The 18,766-nt window shown below is 38.8% G+C and overlaps 1 protein-coding gene across 2 annotated transcripts in view; it reads right to left on the bottom strand.

Annotated features, from left to right (window-relative positions):
* Positions 1–12,628: 12,628 nt before the first annotated feature.
* Positions 12,629–18,766, bottom strand: part of TET2 (tet methylcytosine dioxygenase 2) — a 134,376-nt gene continuing 128,238 nt past the window's right edge. For both annotated transcript variants that reach the window (XM_010371543.2, XM_030915410.1), the window contains one exon: positions 12,629–17,361. In XM_010371543.2, coding sequence (XP_010369845.1) covers positions 15,890–17,361 — 1,472 coding nt within the window. In that variant the 3' untranslated portion in view covers positions 12,629–15,889. The remainder of the gene's footprint in view (positions 17,362–18,766) is intronic.

Here is an 18,766-nt window from a genome sequence, read left to right as displayed (position 1 = left end):
TTACATTTGAAAATGCTTTATTTGCCAATTTAATAGATTTGACCAACATTTAACTCTTGGTTTAGATCTTTCACTTTCCCAGTTCAGTAGGAGAAAAAAAGCATATCCTCTGTCTTCTAGTCCTGTCCCTTTTAACATACTCTGCCTTAAAAATACTTTATTCTAATATATCTGTTTCAGGCACAGATATTATAAACATTAATTTTATGAAATGAAAATACAAATATCATGTCCTCACTTTTTTCTCTTTGATTTTTTTTTTTTTTCTGCTGCTAGCTCTTGAAGTGTTTGGGCTTTTTATTAGTGTTTGATATATATTTGGTATGTTAGAAACTTGTGATGTCCCTCCAACTACTAGAGTTCCCACACAGTCACTGGGGAATAGTAACCTCATCTGAGAGCAATTTAAGGCATTATGAGATTACAGACAGGGAATTATTTCCTTGCTTTGTGACTATCTTCTAATTTGGGAGTCCTAGTTATGCTTCATGATCAAGTGTTCTTTTTGCTGTTATGTAAACCTGTTGTGTCAGAGGAGGAATCGGGGATCTTGCTTATGGGAAAGGGGAGAAGGGGCTATAGAGCTCAGCTAGCAGAGCTCTAAGATGTGGTCAGTAGAAGAAACCTCCTAATATGAAGCAAAGAGGAGGAAGAGAGATGAAAAAAATCTTTTGTATTAATAGAAAAAACCATTTATTGTTACTTCATGCTTAAAGCTTTACATTCACATTTAATCTTCACCATAACCCTATGATGGGTGCATATTATCTGGATATTTTTTCAGATAAGGCTCAATGTCCACAACTGAAAAAACTTCAAGTCTGAATCCAAAGCCAGGTAACTTCTACTACAGTTGTCCCTTGTGTATCTGTGGGGTTCTTTGATCCCCCAAAGATACCAAAAACACAGGGATGTTCAAGTCCCTCATATAAAATGGTTTAGTATTTGTAAATAACCTATACACACCCTCCCGTATACTTTAGATCATCTCTAGACTACTTCTAATACCAAATATAAGAGGAATGCCATGTATATAGTTGTTACAATGTATCATTTAGGAAATAACAAAAAAGTCTTTACATGTTCTGCACAGATGCAACCATTCGTTTTTTTTCCCCAAATATTCCCAATGGTTGATTGCATCCACATATGTGGAGCATCAACTGTGTTCTGTTTTCTGTGCTTCATTTCAATCCTTAAAACCAAAATAAAGAGCCTCCCAATGAGAGAAGGGTGTGAGAGCACCACAGACAACTCAGTTTTCAAGCAACAACACTCAAATTTCTATTGACATTACTATTTTTTTTGCAAGGAATAAAAGCAAGGGCTTAGTGAATATACCTGTAAGTCCTTAATTTCATGAATTACCAGAATTCATTCTTTTTGGGGCAGTGAGGTAGGAGGTCAAGTAACTTTATATGACTACTATTTCACTAAATGTAATTCTCATTTTTGTGTGAATTAAGAATTGATTAGAAACCTGCCTGGCCAGGATCAACTGGGAGCTGGAGTGACTTCCCAACTCAGGGAAAGGGTGAGTGAAAGACTTCTACATCCCTACTGTAAAATTGTGCAATCTGGGCTGTTGGAGAACCCCTTGACCCTCCCAACCCCTGAAACTAACATAGGGAGATGCAGGGAGATCACAGAACGAAACTGCTCCAAGAAGGGATCTTGCACTGAGCCGCATACCTTTTCTGAGACCTAGGCAGCTATAGCAAGGAACCATTTCCAAATCTAGCCTGTAGCAGACTACACACTGTCCTAGGACCCAGTGGTGCCAGGACTGAGGCATTACAGAAACTCAGGCTGTTGCTGATGGAACTCAGGAGTGAACTAGGAGTGTTTTGTCACCTGGGGTAGGAAGTGAGCAAGATGTGGGCTGCAGCTGCTGCTGCCAGGAAGTGGGCAACCCCAGGATGGAGATGAGGATATGAACAGGGTGTGAGTTGTCTTTGGGACTTGCTCTTATGACCAAGAAGGTGTAAGCTAGTCGTGGGCTTTCACTGCTGGAGGGGCCAGCCCCACTAGGACTGGGGTATGAGTGGGGCTTGCATGTTTCCCACCCATTGGCTCAGACTGACCACCCAGGGAAGTCCTCAGTGCAGCTGCTACTGCCTCTTTACCAAGCAGAGCACTCCACCTGAGGCCTGGGGATTGCCCACCCATGCCCATCATGGCTGGTCGCTGCTGTCACCATTAGGGAACATGAACACAAGCCTGCCCAGCTCATTTTGTCCTCCCCCAATCCAAGACAGAGCACATGGCCTGGGGATGTGGGGATTGCCCAACCAATCCACTGCCTCATGTACCTCAGCACCCCTGCAGGCCTGAGGTTGGGCCTTAACTCACAGCCTGTACCTCCTCAGTTGGCATATACCTGCAAGTACCAACTGTGGACCTTGGAGACAGGCCTGCCTAGCCCATCACAGCTACTGTCAATATCAGTGCACACCGATTAGGACCCAAAGAAATCATCTTGCCATGGCTACTGCTATTGCCCATGCCACACCAGCTATCTAGGAGCCTGAGACCCCCTCGACCCCTGCCACTACTGGCATCTGAGCAAGCCACCTTGAGGCCCAAGAATCAGTAACCACCAACATAGGTGCCGGGGTACACCATCTTGAAGCACAAAGATAGGCATGCTCAGCCCACCACTATCACCACCGGGGCCTTAAGACTGGCCTACGTGGCATCTTAGTCCCCAGTACAACTTCACTGTATCCTGCACTAATAACTACACCCTAACCCATTGAGGAAATCACAGAAACCAGTAACACTGTTTACAGCTAAATAAATCTATGGAGACTACCTACTGCATATACCCAGAATCAAAGTTGAAGTGCCCTACTCAGGCAACATCATAGATGCATCTTCAGGAAAAATTCTCCCATGTGAAAGTAAATTTAAAAATGTGAAAAAGTGACTATTAAACCAGATGCACAGATATTAATGCAAGGACACAGACACAAAGAAAGAAAATACAACATCTCCAGAGGAACACAATAATTCTCCAGCAAAACATCTTAGTCTAAAAGAAATATTTGAAATTCCAGATAAAGAATTCAAAATATTGATTTTAAAGCAGAGCAGTGAGATATGAGAGCATTCTGACAAATAATACAGAGAAATTAGAAAAACAGTTCAGAATATGAACAACTTTTCAAAGAGATATTTGAAAAAAGAACCCAGTGGAAATTCTAGAAGTGGCAGGGTGTGGTGGCTCATGCCTGTAATCCCAGCACTTTGGGAGGCTGAGGCGGATGGATCACTTGAGGCCAGGAGTTCGAGACCAGGTTGGCCAACATGGTTAAACCCTGTCTCTACAAAAACTACAAAAATTAGCCAGGTGTGGTGGCATATACCTGTGGTCCCAGCTGTTTGGGAGGCTGAGGAAGGAGAATCGCTTGAACCCGGGAGGCAGGGTTTCAGTGAGCCAATATTGCGCCACTACACTCCAGCTTGGGTGACAGAGCAAGACTGTCTCTTCACCACCCCCCAACCAAAAAAAAAAAAAAAAAAAAAAATTCTAGAAGAATTAATTAAAGGAAATAGAAAATGCATTTGAAAGTTTCAACAATAGACTAGACTAGTCAGAAGAAAAAAATCCTAAGACTTGAAGACAGGTCTTTTGAAACAATCTAGCCAGACAATAATGAAGAAAAAAATAGGAAAGAATGAGCAAAACCTTAGTTACATTTTGGACAAAAAGTGGTCCAATATTTAAATTATTAGTATCCCCAAGGAAAAAGGAACAAAATATTTGAAGACATATTTATAGTTTGTGTTTATTATTTCATATATTATCTTTATTTAACAAGATAATATATGAAAACCTCCTGGTTCTAGCAAGATATTTAGATATTCAGATACCGGAGGGTCAGTGATCCCTGGACCAAACAAGGCAAAAATACATTACATTACATTACAGCCAGACTAAAGTCAAAGATAAACAGCAAGTTCTAAACTCAGCAAGGGAAAAGTGACTAGTCACTTATAAAAGAAATCCCATCAGAGTAACTGAATTTCTCAAAAAAAACCTTTCAGGTCAGAAAAGAATAGGATGATATATTCAAAGTGCTGAAAGAAAAAAAAAAAAAACCTGCCAGCCAATACTATACCTAGCAAAATATCTTTTATAAAGTCTTTTCCAGACAGGCAAATGCTGAGGGATATTTTACCACTAGAATAGCTCTACAAAAAATGCTTAAGGGTGTCCCAAACCTAAAAGCAAAAGGACATTTACCATGATATAAACCCAAGAAAGTATAAAACCTACTGGTAAAGAAATCACACAAAGGAGGAAAAGAAAGGACTCAAATGGTACACTACAGAAATCCACCAGGATCACAATGACAATAAGAGAAAAAGAAAGAAATGAAAAAATACACAAAACAACTAGAAAATAATTAGCAATATTATAGGAACAATACCTCCCATATCAATAATAATCTTTAACATAAATAGATTAAATTTTCCACTTAAATGTTGTAGAATGGCTGAATGGATTTTTTAAAAACTGTGATCAAACTATATGCTTCTTACAAAAAAATTCACCTATAAAGATAAATAGATAAAAAGCAAAGGGAGAGAAAGTTATTCCGTGCAAAATGAAACTGAAAGTGAGCAGGAGTATCTTATGTATACATAAGTATACTTATGTATCAGATAAAACAGACTAAGTCAAGAACAGTTTTTTTTTTTTAATTTTTATTTTACTTTAATTTCTGTGATACATGTGCAGAACATGCAGGTTTGCCACATAGGTATACATGTGCCACAGTGGTCTGCCACACCCGTCAACCTGTCACCTAGATATTAAGCCCCACATGCATTAGGCATTTGTGTCAATGCTCTTCCTTGCCCTGCCCCTACCCCCCGACTGGCCCTGGTGTGTGATGTTCCCCTCCCCGTGTCCATGTGTTCTCATTGTTCACCTCTCACTTATGAGTGAGAGCAGGTGGCGTTTGGTTTTCTGTTCCTGTGTTAGTTTGCTGAGAATGATGGCTTCCATCTTCATCCATGTCCCTACAAAAGACATGAACTCATCATTTTTTATGGCTACATAGTATTCCATGGTGTATATGTGCCTGTGCCACATTTTCTTTATCCAGTCTATCATTGGTAGGCATTTGGGTTGATTCCAAGTCTTTGCTATTGTAAATAGTACTGCAATAAACATACGTGTGCATGTGTCTTTATAGTGGAATGATTATATTCTTTTTTTTTTTTTTTTTTTTTTTTTTTTGAGACAGAGTTTCGCTCTGTCGCCCAGGCTGGAGTGCAGTGGCCAGATCTCAGCTCACTGCAAGCTCCGCCTCCCGGGTTTACGCCATTCTCCTGCCTCAGCCTCTCGAGTAGCTGGGACTACAGGCGCCGGCCACCTCGCCTGGCTAGTTTTTTGTATTTTTTAGTAGAGACGGGGTTTCACCAGGTTAGCCAGGATGGTCTCGATCTCCTGACTTCTTGATCTGCCCGTCTCGGCCTCCCAAAGTGCTGGGGTTACATGCTTGAGCCACCGCGACCAGCCAGAATGATTATATTCTTTTTGACCAGTAATGAGATTGCTGGGACAAATGGTATTTCTGGTTCTAGATCCTGGAGGAATCGCCATACTGTCTTCCACAATGGTTGAACTAATTTACACTCCCATCAACAGTGTAAAAGCATTCCTATTTCTCCATAGCCTTGCCAGCATCTGTTGTTTCCTGACTTTTTAGTAATTGCCATTCTAACTGGTGTGAGATGATATCTCATTGTGGTTTTGATTTGTATTCAAGAACAGATTTTTTATAAAGCTTTATATATCAATAAATGATTAGTTCAGTGACAGAACATATAACAATTCTACATATATGTGCACCCAACACTGGATCACCCAGATTCATAAAGCAAATATTAAAAAATACTAGATCTACAGGAACAGATAGACTGCAATATGTTAACACTGAGTTATTTTAGCATTCCATTCTCAGCATTAAATGGATCATTTAGATGGAAAATCAACAGACATTGAGTTTAAACTGGATTTCAGACCAAATGGACCTAACAGACATTTAGAGAACATTCTATTCAACAACTGTGGAATATAGATTCTTTATCAGCAAATGTACCATTTTTCAGGATAGATCATATGTTAGGCTGCAAATCAGTCTCAACAAATGTCAGAAAATCAAAATCATATCAAGTATCTTCTTAGACCACAATGGGATACAACTAGAAATCAATACTTAAGAACTTTGAAAGCTGTAGTTACAAAATTAACATGCTTCTGAAGAAATTAAGATGCAAATTACATTTTTTGACACAAATGAAAATGGAAACATAATATACCAAAACTTGTGGGATACAGCAAAAGCAGTACTAAGAGGGAAGTTTATATCAGTAAATGTCTACATCAAAAGAGTAGAAAGATTACAAATTAACAATCTCACAGTGTACCTCAAGGAGCTAGAAAAGCAAAAACAAATCAAACCCAGAATTAGCAGAAGAAAAGAAATAATAAAAATCAGAGAACTAAATGAAATCTAGACTGAGAAAAGTACAAAAGATCAACAAAACAAAAAGTTGCTTCTTCAAAAAGATAAACAAAAATGATAAACTGCCAGGTAGACTAACCAAGAAGCATAGATCCAAATACAATCAAATGAAAAAGGAGACATTACAACTGATACCACAGAATTACAAAAGTTTATCAGAGACTATTACAAACAACTATATACTAACAAATTGGAAAATCTAAATGAAATGAATAAATTCCTAGAAACAGTCATCTTATTAAGATTGAATCAAAAGGAAACAGAAAACCTGAACAGATCAATAATGAGTAGTAAAATTGAATTAGTAATAAAAAGTCTCCTAACATTTAAGGACTGAATGGATCCCTAGCCAAATTCTACCAAATGTACAAAAAATCCCTACTACCAATCTTTCTGAAACTATTCCAAAAAATTAAAGGTGAGAGAATTCTGACTCATTCAACAAGGCCAGCATCACCCTGATGCCAAAAATCAGACAAGGATATGAGGAAAAAGAAAACAGGCCAATATCCCTTATGAATATAGATGGCAAAAATCCTCAACAAAATACTAGGAAATCAAATCCAACAGCACAACAAAAAGATAATACATCACAATCAAGTGGGATTTATCCCAGGGATGCAAGGATTGCTCAATATATGTAAATCAATAAACGTGATACATCGACAAAAAATGAAGGACAAAAACCATATGATTTTCTTAATAGATGCAGAAAAAGCATTTGATAAAATTCAACAATGCATGATGAAAACTCAAACCGGACATAGAAGGAACACACCTCAAAACAATAAAGGCCACATATGACAAACACACAGGTAACATCATACCCAACTGGCAAAAGTTGAAAGCCTTTACTAAGTGGCTGGAACAAGGCAGGAATGACCATTTTTACCCTCTTTTTCAACTTAATACTGGAAGTGTTCCCTGAGCAATCAGGAAAGAGAAAAGGCATCCAAATTGGCAAAGAGGAAGTCAAATTGTCCTTCTTTGCTGATGGGATGATCTTATATCTAGACAAACCTAGAGACTCCATGAAAAAAACTCTTAGATCTGACAAATGAATTCAGTAAAGTTGCAGGACACAAAACTAGGACACAAAAATCAGTAGCATTTCTATACACTAATAATCATGTAGCTGAGAAAGAAATCCCATTTGCAATAGATAACCCCCCTTCCAAAAAAAAAAAAAAAAAAAAAAAAAAAAAAAAAAAAAAAAAAAAAAAAACCCTAGGAATAAATTTAACCAAGGAGGTAAAAGATCTCTACAAGGAAAAGAACAAAACATTGATGAAAGAAACTGAAGGCAACACAAATAGAAAAACATCCCATGCTCATGGATTGGAAAAATTAATATCATTAAAATGACCACATTGGCCATGGCAATCTATAGATTCAACACAATTCCTATCAAAATACCAATTTATTTTTTTACAGAATTAGAAAAATCCTAACATGTATATGAAACCCAAAGAGCCTAAATAGCCAAAGCAATCCTGAGCAAAAAGAACAAAGCTGGAAGCATCATGTTACCTAACTTCAAAATGCATTACAAGTAACCAAAACAGTACGGTACTGGTAAAAAAAAAAAAAAAAAAATACGTGTGTATAATACATGCGCGTACACACACACACACACTAGTGGACCAGAATAGAGAACCCAGCAATAAAGCCGCATATTTACAGTCAACTGTTCTTTGACAAAGCTGACAAGAACTTACAGTAGAAAAAGGACACCTTCTTCAATAAATGATGCTGGGAAAATTGTACAGCCACATGCAGAAGAATGAAACTAGACCCAATTTCTCATCATACACAAAAATCAAATCAAGATGGATTAAAGACGTAAATGTAAGACCTAAAACTATGAAAATAATAGAAAGAAAACCTAGAGAAAACATTCCTGGACATTGGTCAAGGCAAAGAATTTATGACTAAGAATTCAAAAGCATAGCCAACAAAGAAAAAAATAGCCAAATGACACTATATTAAACTAAAAAGCTTCTGCACAGCAAAGGAAACAATCAACAGAGTGAGAGAACAACTTGTTGAATGAGAGAAAATGTTTGCAAACTGTTCATCTGACCGGACTAATATCCAGAATATAGAAGGAACTCAACAGGAAAAAAGCACAAATCTTCTTAAAAAGTAGGCAAGGTAAGTGAAAAGACATTTCTTAGAAGATGTACAAATGGCAAACAGGTTTATAATCAGTAATCAGAATGACACAGTCTATACTGATATAGGTTATTACTGATTATTTGCCATTTGGCAAACAGGCTTATCAGTAATAATCAGTGATGTATATCGGTAATAATCAGAGAAATGTAAGTTATATCCACAATGAGATATCATCTTATTGCCATTCAGAATAGCTATTATTAAAACAAAACAAAACAAATACTGTTGGCAAGGATGCAGAGAAAAGTGAACTCTTTTTTTTTTTTTTTTTTTTTTTGAGACGGAGTCTCGCTCTGTCGCCCAGGCTGGAGTACAGTGGCGCGATCTCGGCTCACTGCAAGCTCCGCCTCCCGGGTTCACGCCATTCTCCTGCCTCAGCCTCCCGAGTAGCTGGGACTACAGGCACCCGCCACCACGCCCGGCTAGTTTTGCTTTGTATTTTAGTAGAGATGGGTTTTCACTGTGTGAGCCAGGATAGTCTCAATCTCCTGACCTCGTGATCCGCCTGCCTCAGCCTCCCAAAGTGCTGGGATTACAGCCATGAGCCACCGCGCCCGGCCAAGGGAACTCTTTTTACGTTGTTTGTGGGAATGTAAATTGTACAGCCACTATAGAAGACAGTATGGAAATTTCTTAAACTAAAAATAGAACTGTCATTCAATCCAACAATCCTCCTACGACCTAAAAGGAAAGACGTCAGTACATCAAAGGGATCTCTGCACTGCATATTTATGGCAGCACTATTCACAATAGTAAAGACATGGAATAACCTGTATGTCCACCAGTGGATGAATAGATAAAGAAAATGTGGTATACATATGATGGAGCAGCCACAGAAAAGAATGAAATCTTATGACTTGCAGCAACGTAGATGGCACTGAGCGGTCATTAAGTGAAATAAGCCAGGCACAAGACAAATATCACATGTTACATGTGGGTTACATGTGGGAGCTAAAAAATTTGATCACACGGAGGTAGAGAGTGGAAAGACATAACAGAGACTGGGAAGGGTGATTGTGGGGAGAGGAGAGAATGAAGAGAACTGGCTTAAAGTATACAAATATATAGTAAGATAGAATGAAGTCAATATTTGGCCATGTGCAGTGGTGCACACCTGTAATCCCAGTACTTTGGGAGGCCGAGGTGGGTGGGTCACCTGAGGTCAGGAGTTTGAGACCAGCCTGGCCAACATGGCGAAACCCTGACTCTACTAAAAATACAAAAAATTAGCCAAGTGTGGTGGCATGCGCCTGTAGTCCCAGCTACTTGGGAGGCTGAGGTGGGAGAATCACTTGAACCCAGGAGGTGGAGATTGCAGTGACCTGAGATTGTGCCACTGTACTCCAGCCTAGGTGACAGAGTAAGACTCCATCTCAGAAAAAAAAAAAAAAAAAAAAAAAAAAAAAGGCCGGGCGCGGTGGCTCAAGCCTGTAATCCCAGCACTTTGGGAGGCCGAGACGGGCGGATCACGAGGTCAGGAGATCGAGACCATCCTGGCTAACACGGTGAAACCCCGTCTCTACTAAAAAATACAAAAAACTAGCCGGGCGAGGTGGCGGGCGCCTGTAGTCCCAGCTACTCGGAGGATGAGGCAGGAGAATGGCGTAAACCCGGGAGGCGGAGCTTGCAGTGAGCTGAGATCCGGCCACTGCACTCCAGCCCGGGCGACAGAGCGAGACTCCGTCTCAAAAAAAAAAAAAAAAAAAAAAAAAAAAAAAATAAAAAAAAAATAGAATAGGGTGACTATGCTTAAGAAAAATGTTGTACTTCGGTGATGGATACCCTAAAATACACTGACTTGATCACTATGCATTATATATATGTAACAAACTTTCTCACATACCTCATACATTGGTACCAAAAAAAATTCATTAGAGAGTAAAATGCCAAATTGAGGACATTAACTCCTTTTGAAACAGCATAAAAAGAAGCCCCTCCAAAAAAACCCATATTTGTTGAGTATATAGGTGAGGGAAACTGTGGCTCTTTTAAAGAGTGAATGTTGGATGGGAAAACCAAGGAAGTTTGTGAGAAATTACCTGGTTAGAGAGAATTTAGGCAGGTAGCCTCTAATATACGGGAACAAAAGTATCTTTGTTCTTTTAAACAATTCTCCTAGTAAAACCAAAATAAATGAGTTAATTCTCTTCTAAGCATCTTTTGTGAACACTTTCTCATTCTTTCAACAACTTTGAGTGTATTGATGGGGTTGGGGGGTGGTAGGGAGAAAGTCCCTGACTCCTTACTGGTAAGTTTGGTGATTTAAGTTAATAAGCAAGTGTCTTCATGAAACAAGCACGCCCCTCAAATCAATTAAGGGAAGAAAAGATGCTTCCCCAGACCGTTTTTTTTTTTTGATACTCGCCTCCAGATGGCCTTTAAACCAACAAAATCAATCTAAAATTCTCCACACTCTAAGGATTAGGTGCCTTGTTGAAAAATGACTTTTCTCACTAAGTCTGGCTCTTACACAGCTGATGAGTGCTGGGCAGTGGAATCAAGCAGGACTCAAAGATAAGCTAGAATTGCCCGTATTGGAAGGATTTTTACTATAAACCAACTGAAAAAAGTGAGGAAGAAATGGGTAGTATTGTGTGACAGGGCAGCTGTGTGTGCCTACAAGAAAAGGTTTGTCCTTGGTATGTCTTTCCAGGAGAGGCAAGGGGCCAACAAAGCTTTGTGAATGCTGGCTCATCTGTCATTTCCAGCTGTTTCCCCTGTTCAAGTCCACCTGCAGGCTCAGAAGCAGCAAGCCTTCCCACACCTTCATTTATAGTGTGCTAGCATCAGCAGCCTCCACTAGTAGAGATCCTAGCAGAATGGGGCTCTAGCAGGAAAGGCTTTTGAGCTTGTGGAGTCTTAAATTCTCCCTGCCCTGGGCAGTGGAGACTCGCAAATGTGGAGTGGGAGGTTCCCAAGGTTCAGCCAGATGATGCATGGTGAAATGAAGGTTGACAATGTACTCAGAGGGTTGAAATTAAAACGAAAGCCAAGTCATTAGATCACTATGTTTTAACAGAGATGTTGTGGCTTCTCCTAATATCCTGGCTTGCAGAGTCCTGGAGGAATCTCCCAGTCAATAAGCTCAGAGGTTACTAAATGGTAGTCATTTCCTGGATTGCACTATTTGAATCAGATTTGGCCCAGACTGAACAGAAAGAAATGTGAGAAAGGGAATTCCTTTACTTCATGCATGATGAAAATGATTTCTCTGCCAATTTGGGAAGGATGGAGGGCTGGAAGATTCCCACAACGATTGTTTAGCATCTTGTGGTTCTAGTAAGTGTTTCAGCTGGAGTGCACTGATACTATGTATGGAATGATTCACATGGCAGAGAATGGGTAGAGATGAGGATAATTTAGCCTCAAGCTCCTTGAAGCCAAGTGGGACTAGATGAAGACAAGGGTATTTGTCTGATACCTTCCAGGCCACCTCTCATCATTCTTCCCAGCCTACCACTCTGCCCTTCTGACATACAGGAAGAAGTATCTTCCCGTAAGAAGAGTAGGCAAGAAGTGGAAGATGAGAGTCTGAAAACAGAGTTGGCCTTAGATCTAAGCAATATGAATTCAACTTTAGTGTACCTGCTATCACTGAAACCCTTCCCAGAACACTGGAGGGGACTTCCTAATCTAAGATTAGAGGTGGTTTACACTATATCTGTTTTATACTGTCTACACATGCAAAGTGAATACACTAAAAAGTTAGTTGGAAGAAAAAGTGAGTGAATATCTACACCATTTAACCAGAGAAATACTTTGGCCTTAATTATTTGGGTATTATCTTAGATACAGTTTACCGTAAGACTACCTATCTTAAAAATGTCTTTAAAAATTATTTTTTACTCCCTTTTCTTCATTGAGGTGGCAGTCATTCAAGCACTAAAAAAACTTCAGCAAGACAACACTTAGAGTGCATTAAATAAATATAAATTTTATTAAAAACACTCACATAGCATTGTCAGGAATGATATAATAATAAACAGCTTTCAAATAACCTGCATTCATAACATTACAATACTTACAGTATTTATAACCATCCTCAGATCTTATAAACAAACATCTCATGAAAATGAAATGAAACTAGTTTTTTAAAAAAGCATAGAAAAATGCACACAGAAGTTCAATATCTTAGTGTCAAACTGCGAAAGTTCCCTACACAAGTTAACCACTAGCTTTAGAAGTGAACTGTACATCACTGTGCGTCAATCAAGATGAAAAATTCATTCAAGTAAAGTTGACACCACTCAGAAGCATTTTCAAGTATGGCTATATAGTCAACCTGATATTCCTATATTAGCAAATTGTAGATCTGCTTTCCATTCATTCTGAGGCAGGTTTTATATTTACAATTACAGATCTGATATTTACAATATGCCACTCAGTTTCTTCTCTTCCTTATGTAACCTCTCCCCAACCCCCCAAACTATACTTCCTGTTCTTGTTGGCCAGCAGTTTAACAAATGACAGTAGGTGATACAGAAATCAAATATTAAGAATGGCTGATCAAAATCACCAAATGCACATGTAGTAACTAAATGTTTGGGGCTAGGTATTATGGTATACAAAAAACATTAAAATCGTGGTTTGTAAGCAAAGCAAACATTTTTGGAAATGTTTGCAAATTGGATACAACCACAAATTCAATATATTTTTTAAAAAGACAAAAGCCAGCTTACAAAGATTTGACCAATAAAACCCAAATGCCTCCTCTGATTAAGAATTTATTTTAAATACTAGTAAGCAAAAATGTATTTAGGCCAAAATGTAATTGTACAATCTATTGCACACCATGCCTGTAGGTGTTTGCCTGTTTGAGGGAAGTCCTCAGGGAGTATGTACCTTCAGTGATTACAGGATCAAAAAAACTTAGAGAGTGAAAAGTCGCTGGCCAACAGTCACTTGCCAAACTCCCGCCTTACAATTTTTCCCTTTATCAACTCAGTGCATTCAATTTTCATTGTAATATGTTTTTTACCTGCTTGAAACAGTCAAAAGATTCCTCAAACTTTTAAAATGCTTTTCTTTACAATAAAAAGAGCCAACAGATTTACAAAATTAGTTTTAGTTACATCAGTACATGTACAAGTAAAATAGAAGGGATTCAAAATAAAAGGGTTAAATCCCTGACAAAGAATATATTTATTAACCTACAACAATTTTACATAAACACAGGTGACATGTTGGCATAAGGAGAACATGAGCTGAAATATCCCTGAATTTTTAGAACAAAAAGGTTGAAGTTCAAGTTATACTTGCTAAGAAATCAAGTATTTAAAAAAGGTATGCTTTTTTTTTTTAATAATAAAAAAAAGGACTTCGAAAAAAATGATGGTATACAATGCTTTCACTCTCAGTTCAATATCCTATTGCCAAACTAGTGTTGAGGTATATGACAAGTAGGAACATCACTCAAACATTTAATGAATTCTTAGCTCACATTATGATATATTTGTAGCAGGCTGAGTAGCACCATCATGATGTGAATTCTGCTTCAAACTCATATATATATGTATATATATAATTTTTTTACAGTACTAAAATACTAAAGCATTGCGTTAAAAAAGTTTTGTTTACAATTTAATTTACTATACAACTCTTTCACTTCTTTATACAAATTAACGATTTAAAACCACCACAGCAAACCAGCTGCCTGTTTTTGTTTCTTTTTAACTGACAGATTCACATGGAACTAACCCTGTTTATTCATCTTATGCAGGCATCAGTCTGCTCAATCCTCTTGTTAAAGAGGACACTTAAGCTAAGAAATGACAACATCACAATGTACATAATTATCAACACAAAGGCAGACTGCCATTCAGTTCTCTGAAGAGTATATGATCCATAAAATAGCATAGGCTTCAGTGAACTAGCTTTGTTGAGTCTGTAGCATGCGGCTAATTATTACCTGCAGTTAATAGAAAATTCTTAAAACTGTACATTTTTGAGTAATGAACTTGTCATACAATTTCGTATAAAACTGTTTTACAGTATAGCATGTGAGATGAGCACCAGAAAACATGTTTTGTGGACTAACGTATTCCCTTGAATCCAGTAAGCCCCATGGTGGATTTAACTGGCTGTGTTAAAAATGGACACAATTGCTCATCAGCAGATGCATGGCTAAAAGCAAAAATATTTTAAAAGCTTTCCTTGTTTCCTTAAAAAGAATCAACTTTGCATTCTAAAATGAAAGTAAACTTGTTTTTTAAACGTCTCAGTACCTTAGCATTGTTCAAGTTGTCAAAGCTTAGGTAGACAAAGTGCTTCTAAAACACCATTTCAAATATTTATACATATACATGTGCGTGCACATATACATGTTTGTGTATATATGTACATATATACTTTTATTGTCCTACAAGGACTTCACTGGATGAGCAAAATCCAGAGGCCTTTAAAATGTCCACATTTTAAAAACTAGGCTTGTGTAAGAATAGGTAATTATGATAAAAACTTGAATGAAAAGGTACCCCTATTATTCAAGGGCACTGGAGTACACTGATAGCATCTTGATGATATAAAGGCATTAAATTTTCAGCTATTAAAGACACCATTTTCTTAGCACCATTTCTTAGAACATCCAAACAAATTCAGTGTTTTCCTGCTATTCATTTATGCTTCTTGTAGCTATTTTGATAAATAAAAGTTAATATTAAGATTACAGTAAAAACTGCATTTCAAAAAGCCATAATTCCAGTATATCAGTACATCATATATTCAGCACCAGATGGTATTTTAAGATTCCTGTCACTGTAATACTACAGTACTTGTTTGATTTGTGTTCCATGACTATGCAGACTTGATATTATTAAAAGTGGTCACAGATGTGTAGAGTTGTAAGGGGGGGGAAATCACATTTACATATCTCGTCCAATAATAGAACCAGTGTTTAAAAATGTAAATTGTGGAACACTTTCTTCCCCACCTTCTTTTTGCATAGAATGCTTTGGTCTTTTCCTAGATGCCATCTGTGACCACTTGGGAGCCAGTGAAAATTAAGTGCTGTGGTAAGATAACCTCGTTTGTTGCTGGTGAGCTGAGGTTTTTCCTACCACATTTGTCATGAATACTGTGACCTTTCCCCACTGCCCATGTCACGAGAACTATACTACTGACAGGTTGGTTGTGGTCTTTTCAAGTGAGGTAACCAACAAAAGGGGGTGATATCATATATATCTGTTGTAAGGCCCTGTGACCCGAGTGAAGGCATATGGAGATGTAGTTACTGTGGAGTCTGTGGTCACGGACATGGTCCTTTCGGCAAGGGACTTGATGAAACGCAGGTAAGTGGGCTCTGAAGGTTCATGTGGCTCAGCAGGCTCCCGTTTCACTTTTTTGCCATGGGATTTCTGAGGCACATAGTCTGGGCCATACTTTTCACACTCTTCCTCTTTCTCACGGGCTTTTTCAGCCATTTTGGCTTCCCAAAGAGCCAAGCCATGTTTTGGCTCATTCATGCTCTTATGCTGGTAAAAGACGAGGGAGATCCTGGTGGGGTGATTCCTATTGGGATTCTTTAAAGGGGTTGTGGCATGCAGCTCACGCTTTGCACACTCAATGAGAATTGACCCATGAGTTGGAGCCACGGCCACTCCCCCAATGTCAGGATCCAGAAAGCTCTGCTCGCTGTCTGACCAGACCTCATCGTTGTCCTCTGCACCAGAAGCAACACCCTGGACTAGTGCCAATGGCTGCTTTTCCTGACCATTAGCATCACTTAATTTGTGTAAGCCTCCTTGGACACAAGCAGTTCTATCATGGTTAAGAGCTGGAAGCATGTTTGATAACCCATTAGCTGTGTGGGAAAGCATGTCATTCTCCTTGTTTTGGAGATGCAGGGCATGAAGAGAGCTGTTGTACATGCCCGGAGCTGCACTGTAGTTATGGATTATGTGAGAAGGTGAATGATGTTCACCATTTTTATAGTCCATGTTTGGATTGCTCAAATTGGGTGGTAATCTAGAGGTGGCTCCCATGAAGGGGCCATCCATCTCATGAGTGGGATAAGGAGGCAATTTCCCTACATGATGTACATTTGGTCTAATGGTACAACTGTTGAAACCATCTCCCTGCATATTTTGGTTTCCATAACCTAAGTATTTAGATGTAAAACTTTGGCTATTTCCAAACCGTGGCTGGTAAAGTGTATGGATGGATGGTAGATTTAGCTTAGACAGAGGGTCTTGGCTTGGATACCTATAAAGATCCATGGGCTGAGACTGGGGAGAATAGGAACCCAGATATGGGGAGCAGTTGTCCACTGATAGGTTTCCATTGCATTGATATGATGGATATTGGTTATTCTGATTCAAAAGCCCAGGGTAAGGGTTCATGGGATTAGAAGAATTCAAATATGAACCTGCAACTTGAGATGAGGTGGAATAGAAGTTCATAGGGCTGGTACTTCCATAGATATCTGAAGTGTGTGAAGAGCTTGGATAAGGACTAACTGGATTGGGCCGTCTCATGTATGGATTGATGGATCCAGAAGCAGAATAACAGTTGACAGACTCTGTCTGAGGGTGATGTGGCTGCTGCTGCTGGGGTCTCTGCTGCTGTTGGGGCTGTGGTGGCTGCTTCTGTAGAGGCTGGGGCTGCTGGGACTGCTGCATGACTGGTCCTGAAAGTCGCAAAAGTTCTGTGGACAGGGTAAGAGAGAATAGAAACATATCTCTGATGTTGATGATTATTTATGAAGTCTAGTGAGGATACTTAAATGTATGTAAGAAACTCCACTAGGAATATACAACACCCATTAAGCAAAGGTAAGAGCAAAGTCAGGGTTCTGCTCATTATCCAGCACAATTTTTTGTCTAAGGCATTAAAAATGCAGAACTTAGGCCGGGCGCGGTGGCTCAAGCCTGTAATCCCAGCACTTTGGGAGGCCGAAACGGGTGGATCACGAGGTCAGGAGATCGAGACCATCCTGGCTAACACGGTGAAACCCCGTCTCTACTAAAAATACAAAAAACTAGCCGGGCGAGGTGGCGGGCGCCTGTAGTCCCAGCTACTTCGGAGGCTGAGGCAGGAGAATGGCGTAAACCCAGGAGGCAGAGCTTGCAGTGAGCTGAGGTCCGGCCACTGCACTCCAGCCCGGGCGACAGAGCAAGACTCCGTCTCAAAAAAAAAAAAAAAAAAAAAAAAAAAAAAAAAAAAAATGCAGAACTTAGTGAAAAAAAAAAATGTAATAAACATCCAAAGCCATTCCATTGAGAGCAACACGTTCTTTGGAACTTCTGAACATGCCTCTGCTTGAAGTGTCCTCCTTTTTCCTCCCTCTCTCCCTACCCTTCCTTGGTGTAGTCATCCCTTCCTCAAGGACCACTGTGACCTCATCTTCTAGTGCTTTTGGTAATACTCAACTGCAAAGATAGATCTGATAACGCAATACTCACAATGTATTATAGGTATGTTTTTAGCCCTCTCTTCACCCCCACTGGTAAGTAAATTCCTAAATGGGAGGGACAATGCTTTATTTTACTTCTTCATTGCCTGGCATGCAATGGAATTTGCTACATAATTAAAATAATATTTATTATGTAAGATTCAGGAATGTTGTGAAAAAATGACACACATTTAAACACAAAAAGCATCTTATATAATCAACAAATGCTACTTTATGAGCAGGCTTTCCAGAAAGGAAGTTAACACAGTTGTAGATAACACTTTAAAGAAACTTTCAGCTTTGTAAATGAAACTTATAAAAGTCATATTTCTGTTTTGACCTCACTTTAAAAAGTCATACGAGTTAAGAACAAATAGATGAAACTGCAATGGCAGTTCTGAGAATAGAAGTGATTATTACCTGCAGAAGCCAGTTAAAAGGGAGCAGAGACAAGGTTCTATCTGATTATATTTCACAGCTAACCTAAATCAACAGTATTAGAGAAGTCAATGAATCAATAAACACTTATCAAGCATCTTTCGCATATTGTTCTAAATTAATTAACTTAGTTCCTCTGAGCTTGGAAATGAATCAGGAGAGAAATTTGACATCACGAAGCAGCAAAGATGGCTAGTTCTAAGCAAACTGGTTTGCTTTT

The sequence above is a fragment of the Rhinopithecus roxellana genome, chromosome 2 (assembly GCF_007565055.1).
Source record: "Rhinopithecus roxellana isolate Shanxi Qingling chromosome 2, ASM756505v1, whole genome shotgun sequence".
In the NCBI taxonomy this organism is placed as follows: domain Eukaryota; kingdom Metazoa; phylum Chordata; class Mammalia; order Primates; family Cercopithecidae; genus Rhinopithecus; species Rhinopithecus roxellana.
The sequence above is the reverse complement of the archived record's forward strand: the minus strand, read 5'-3'. Positions and strand labels throughout refer to the sequence as shown.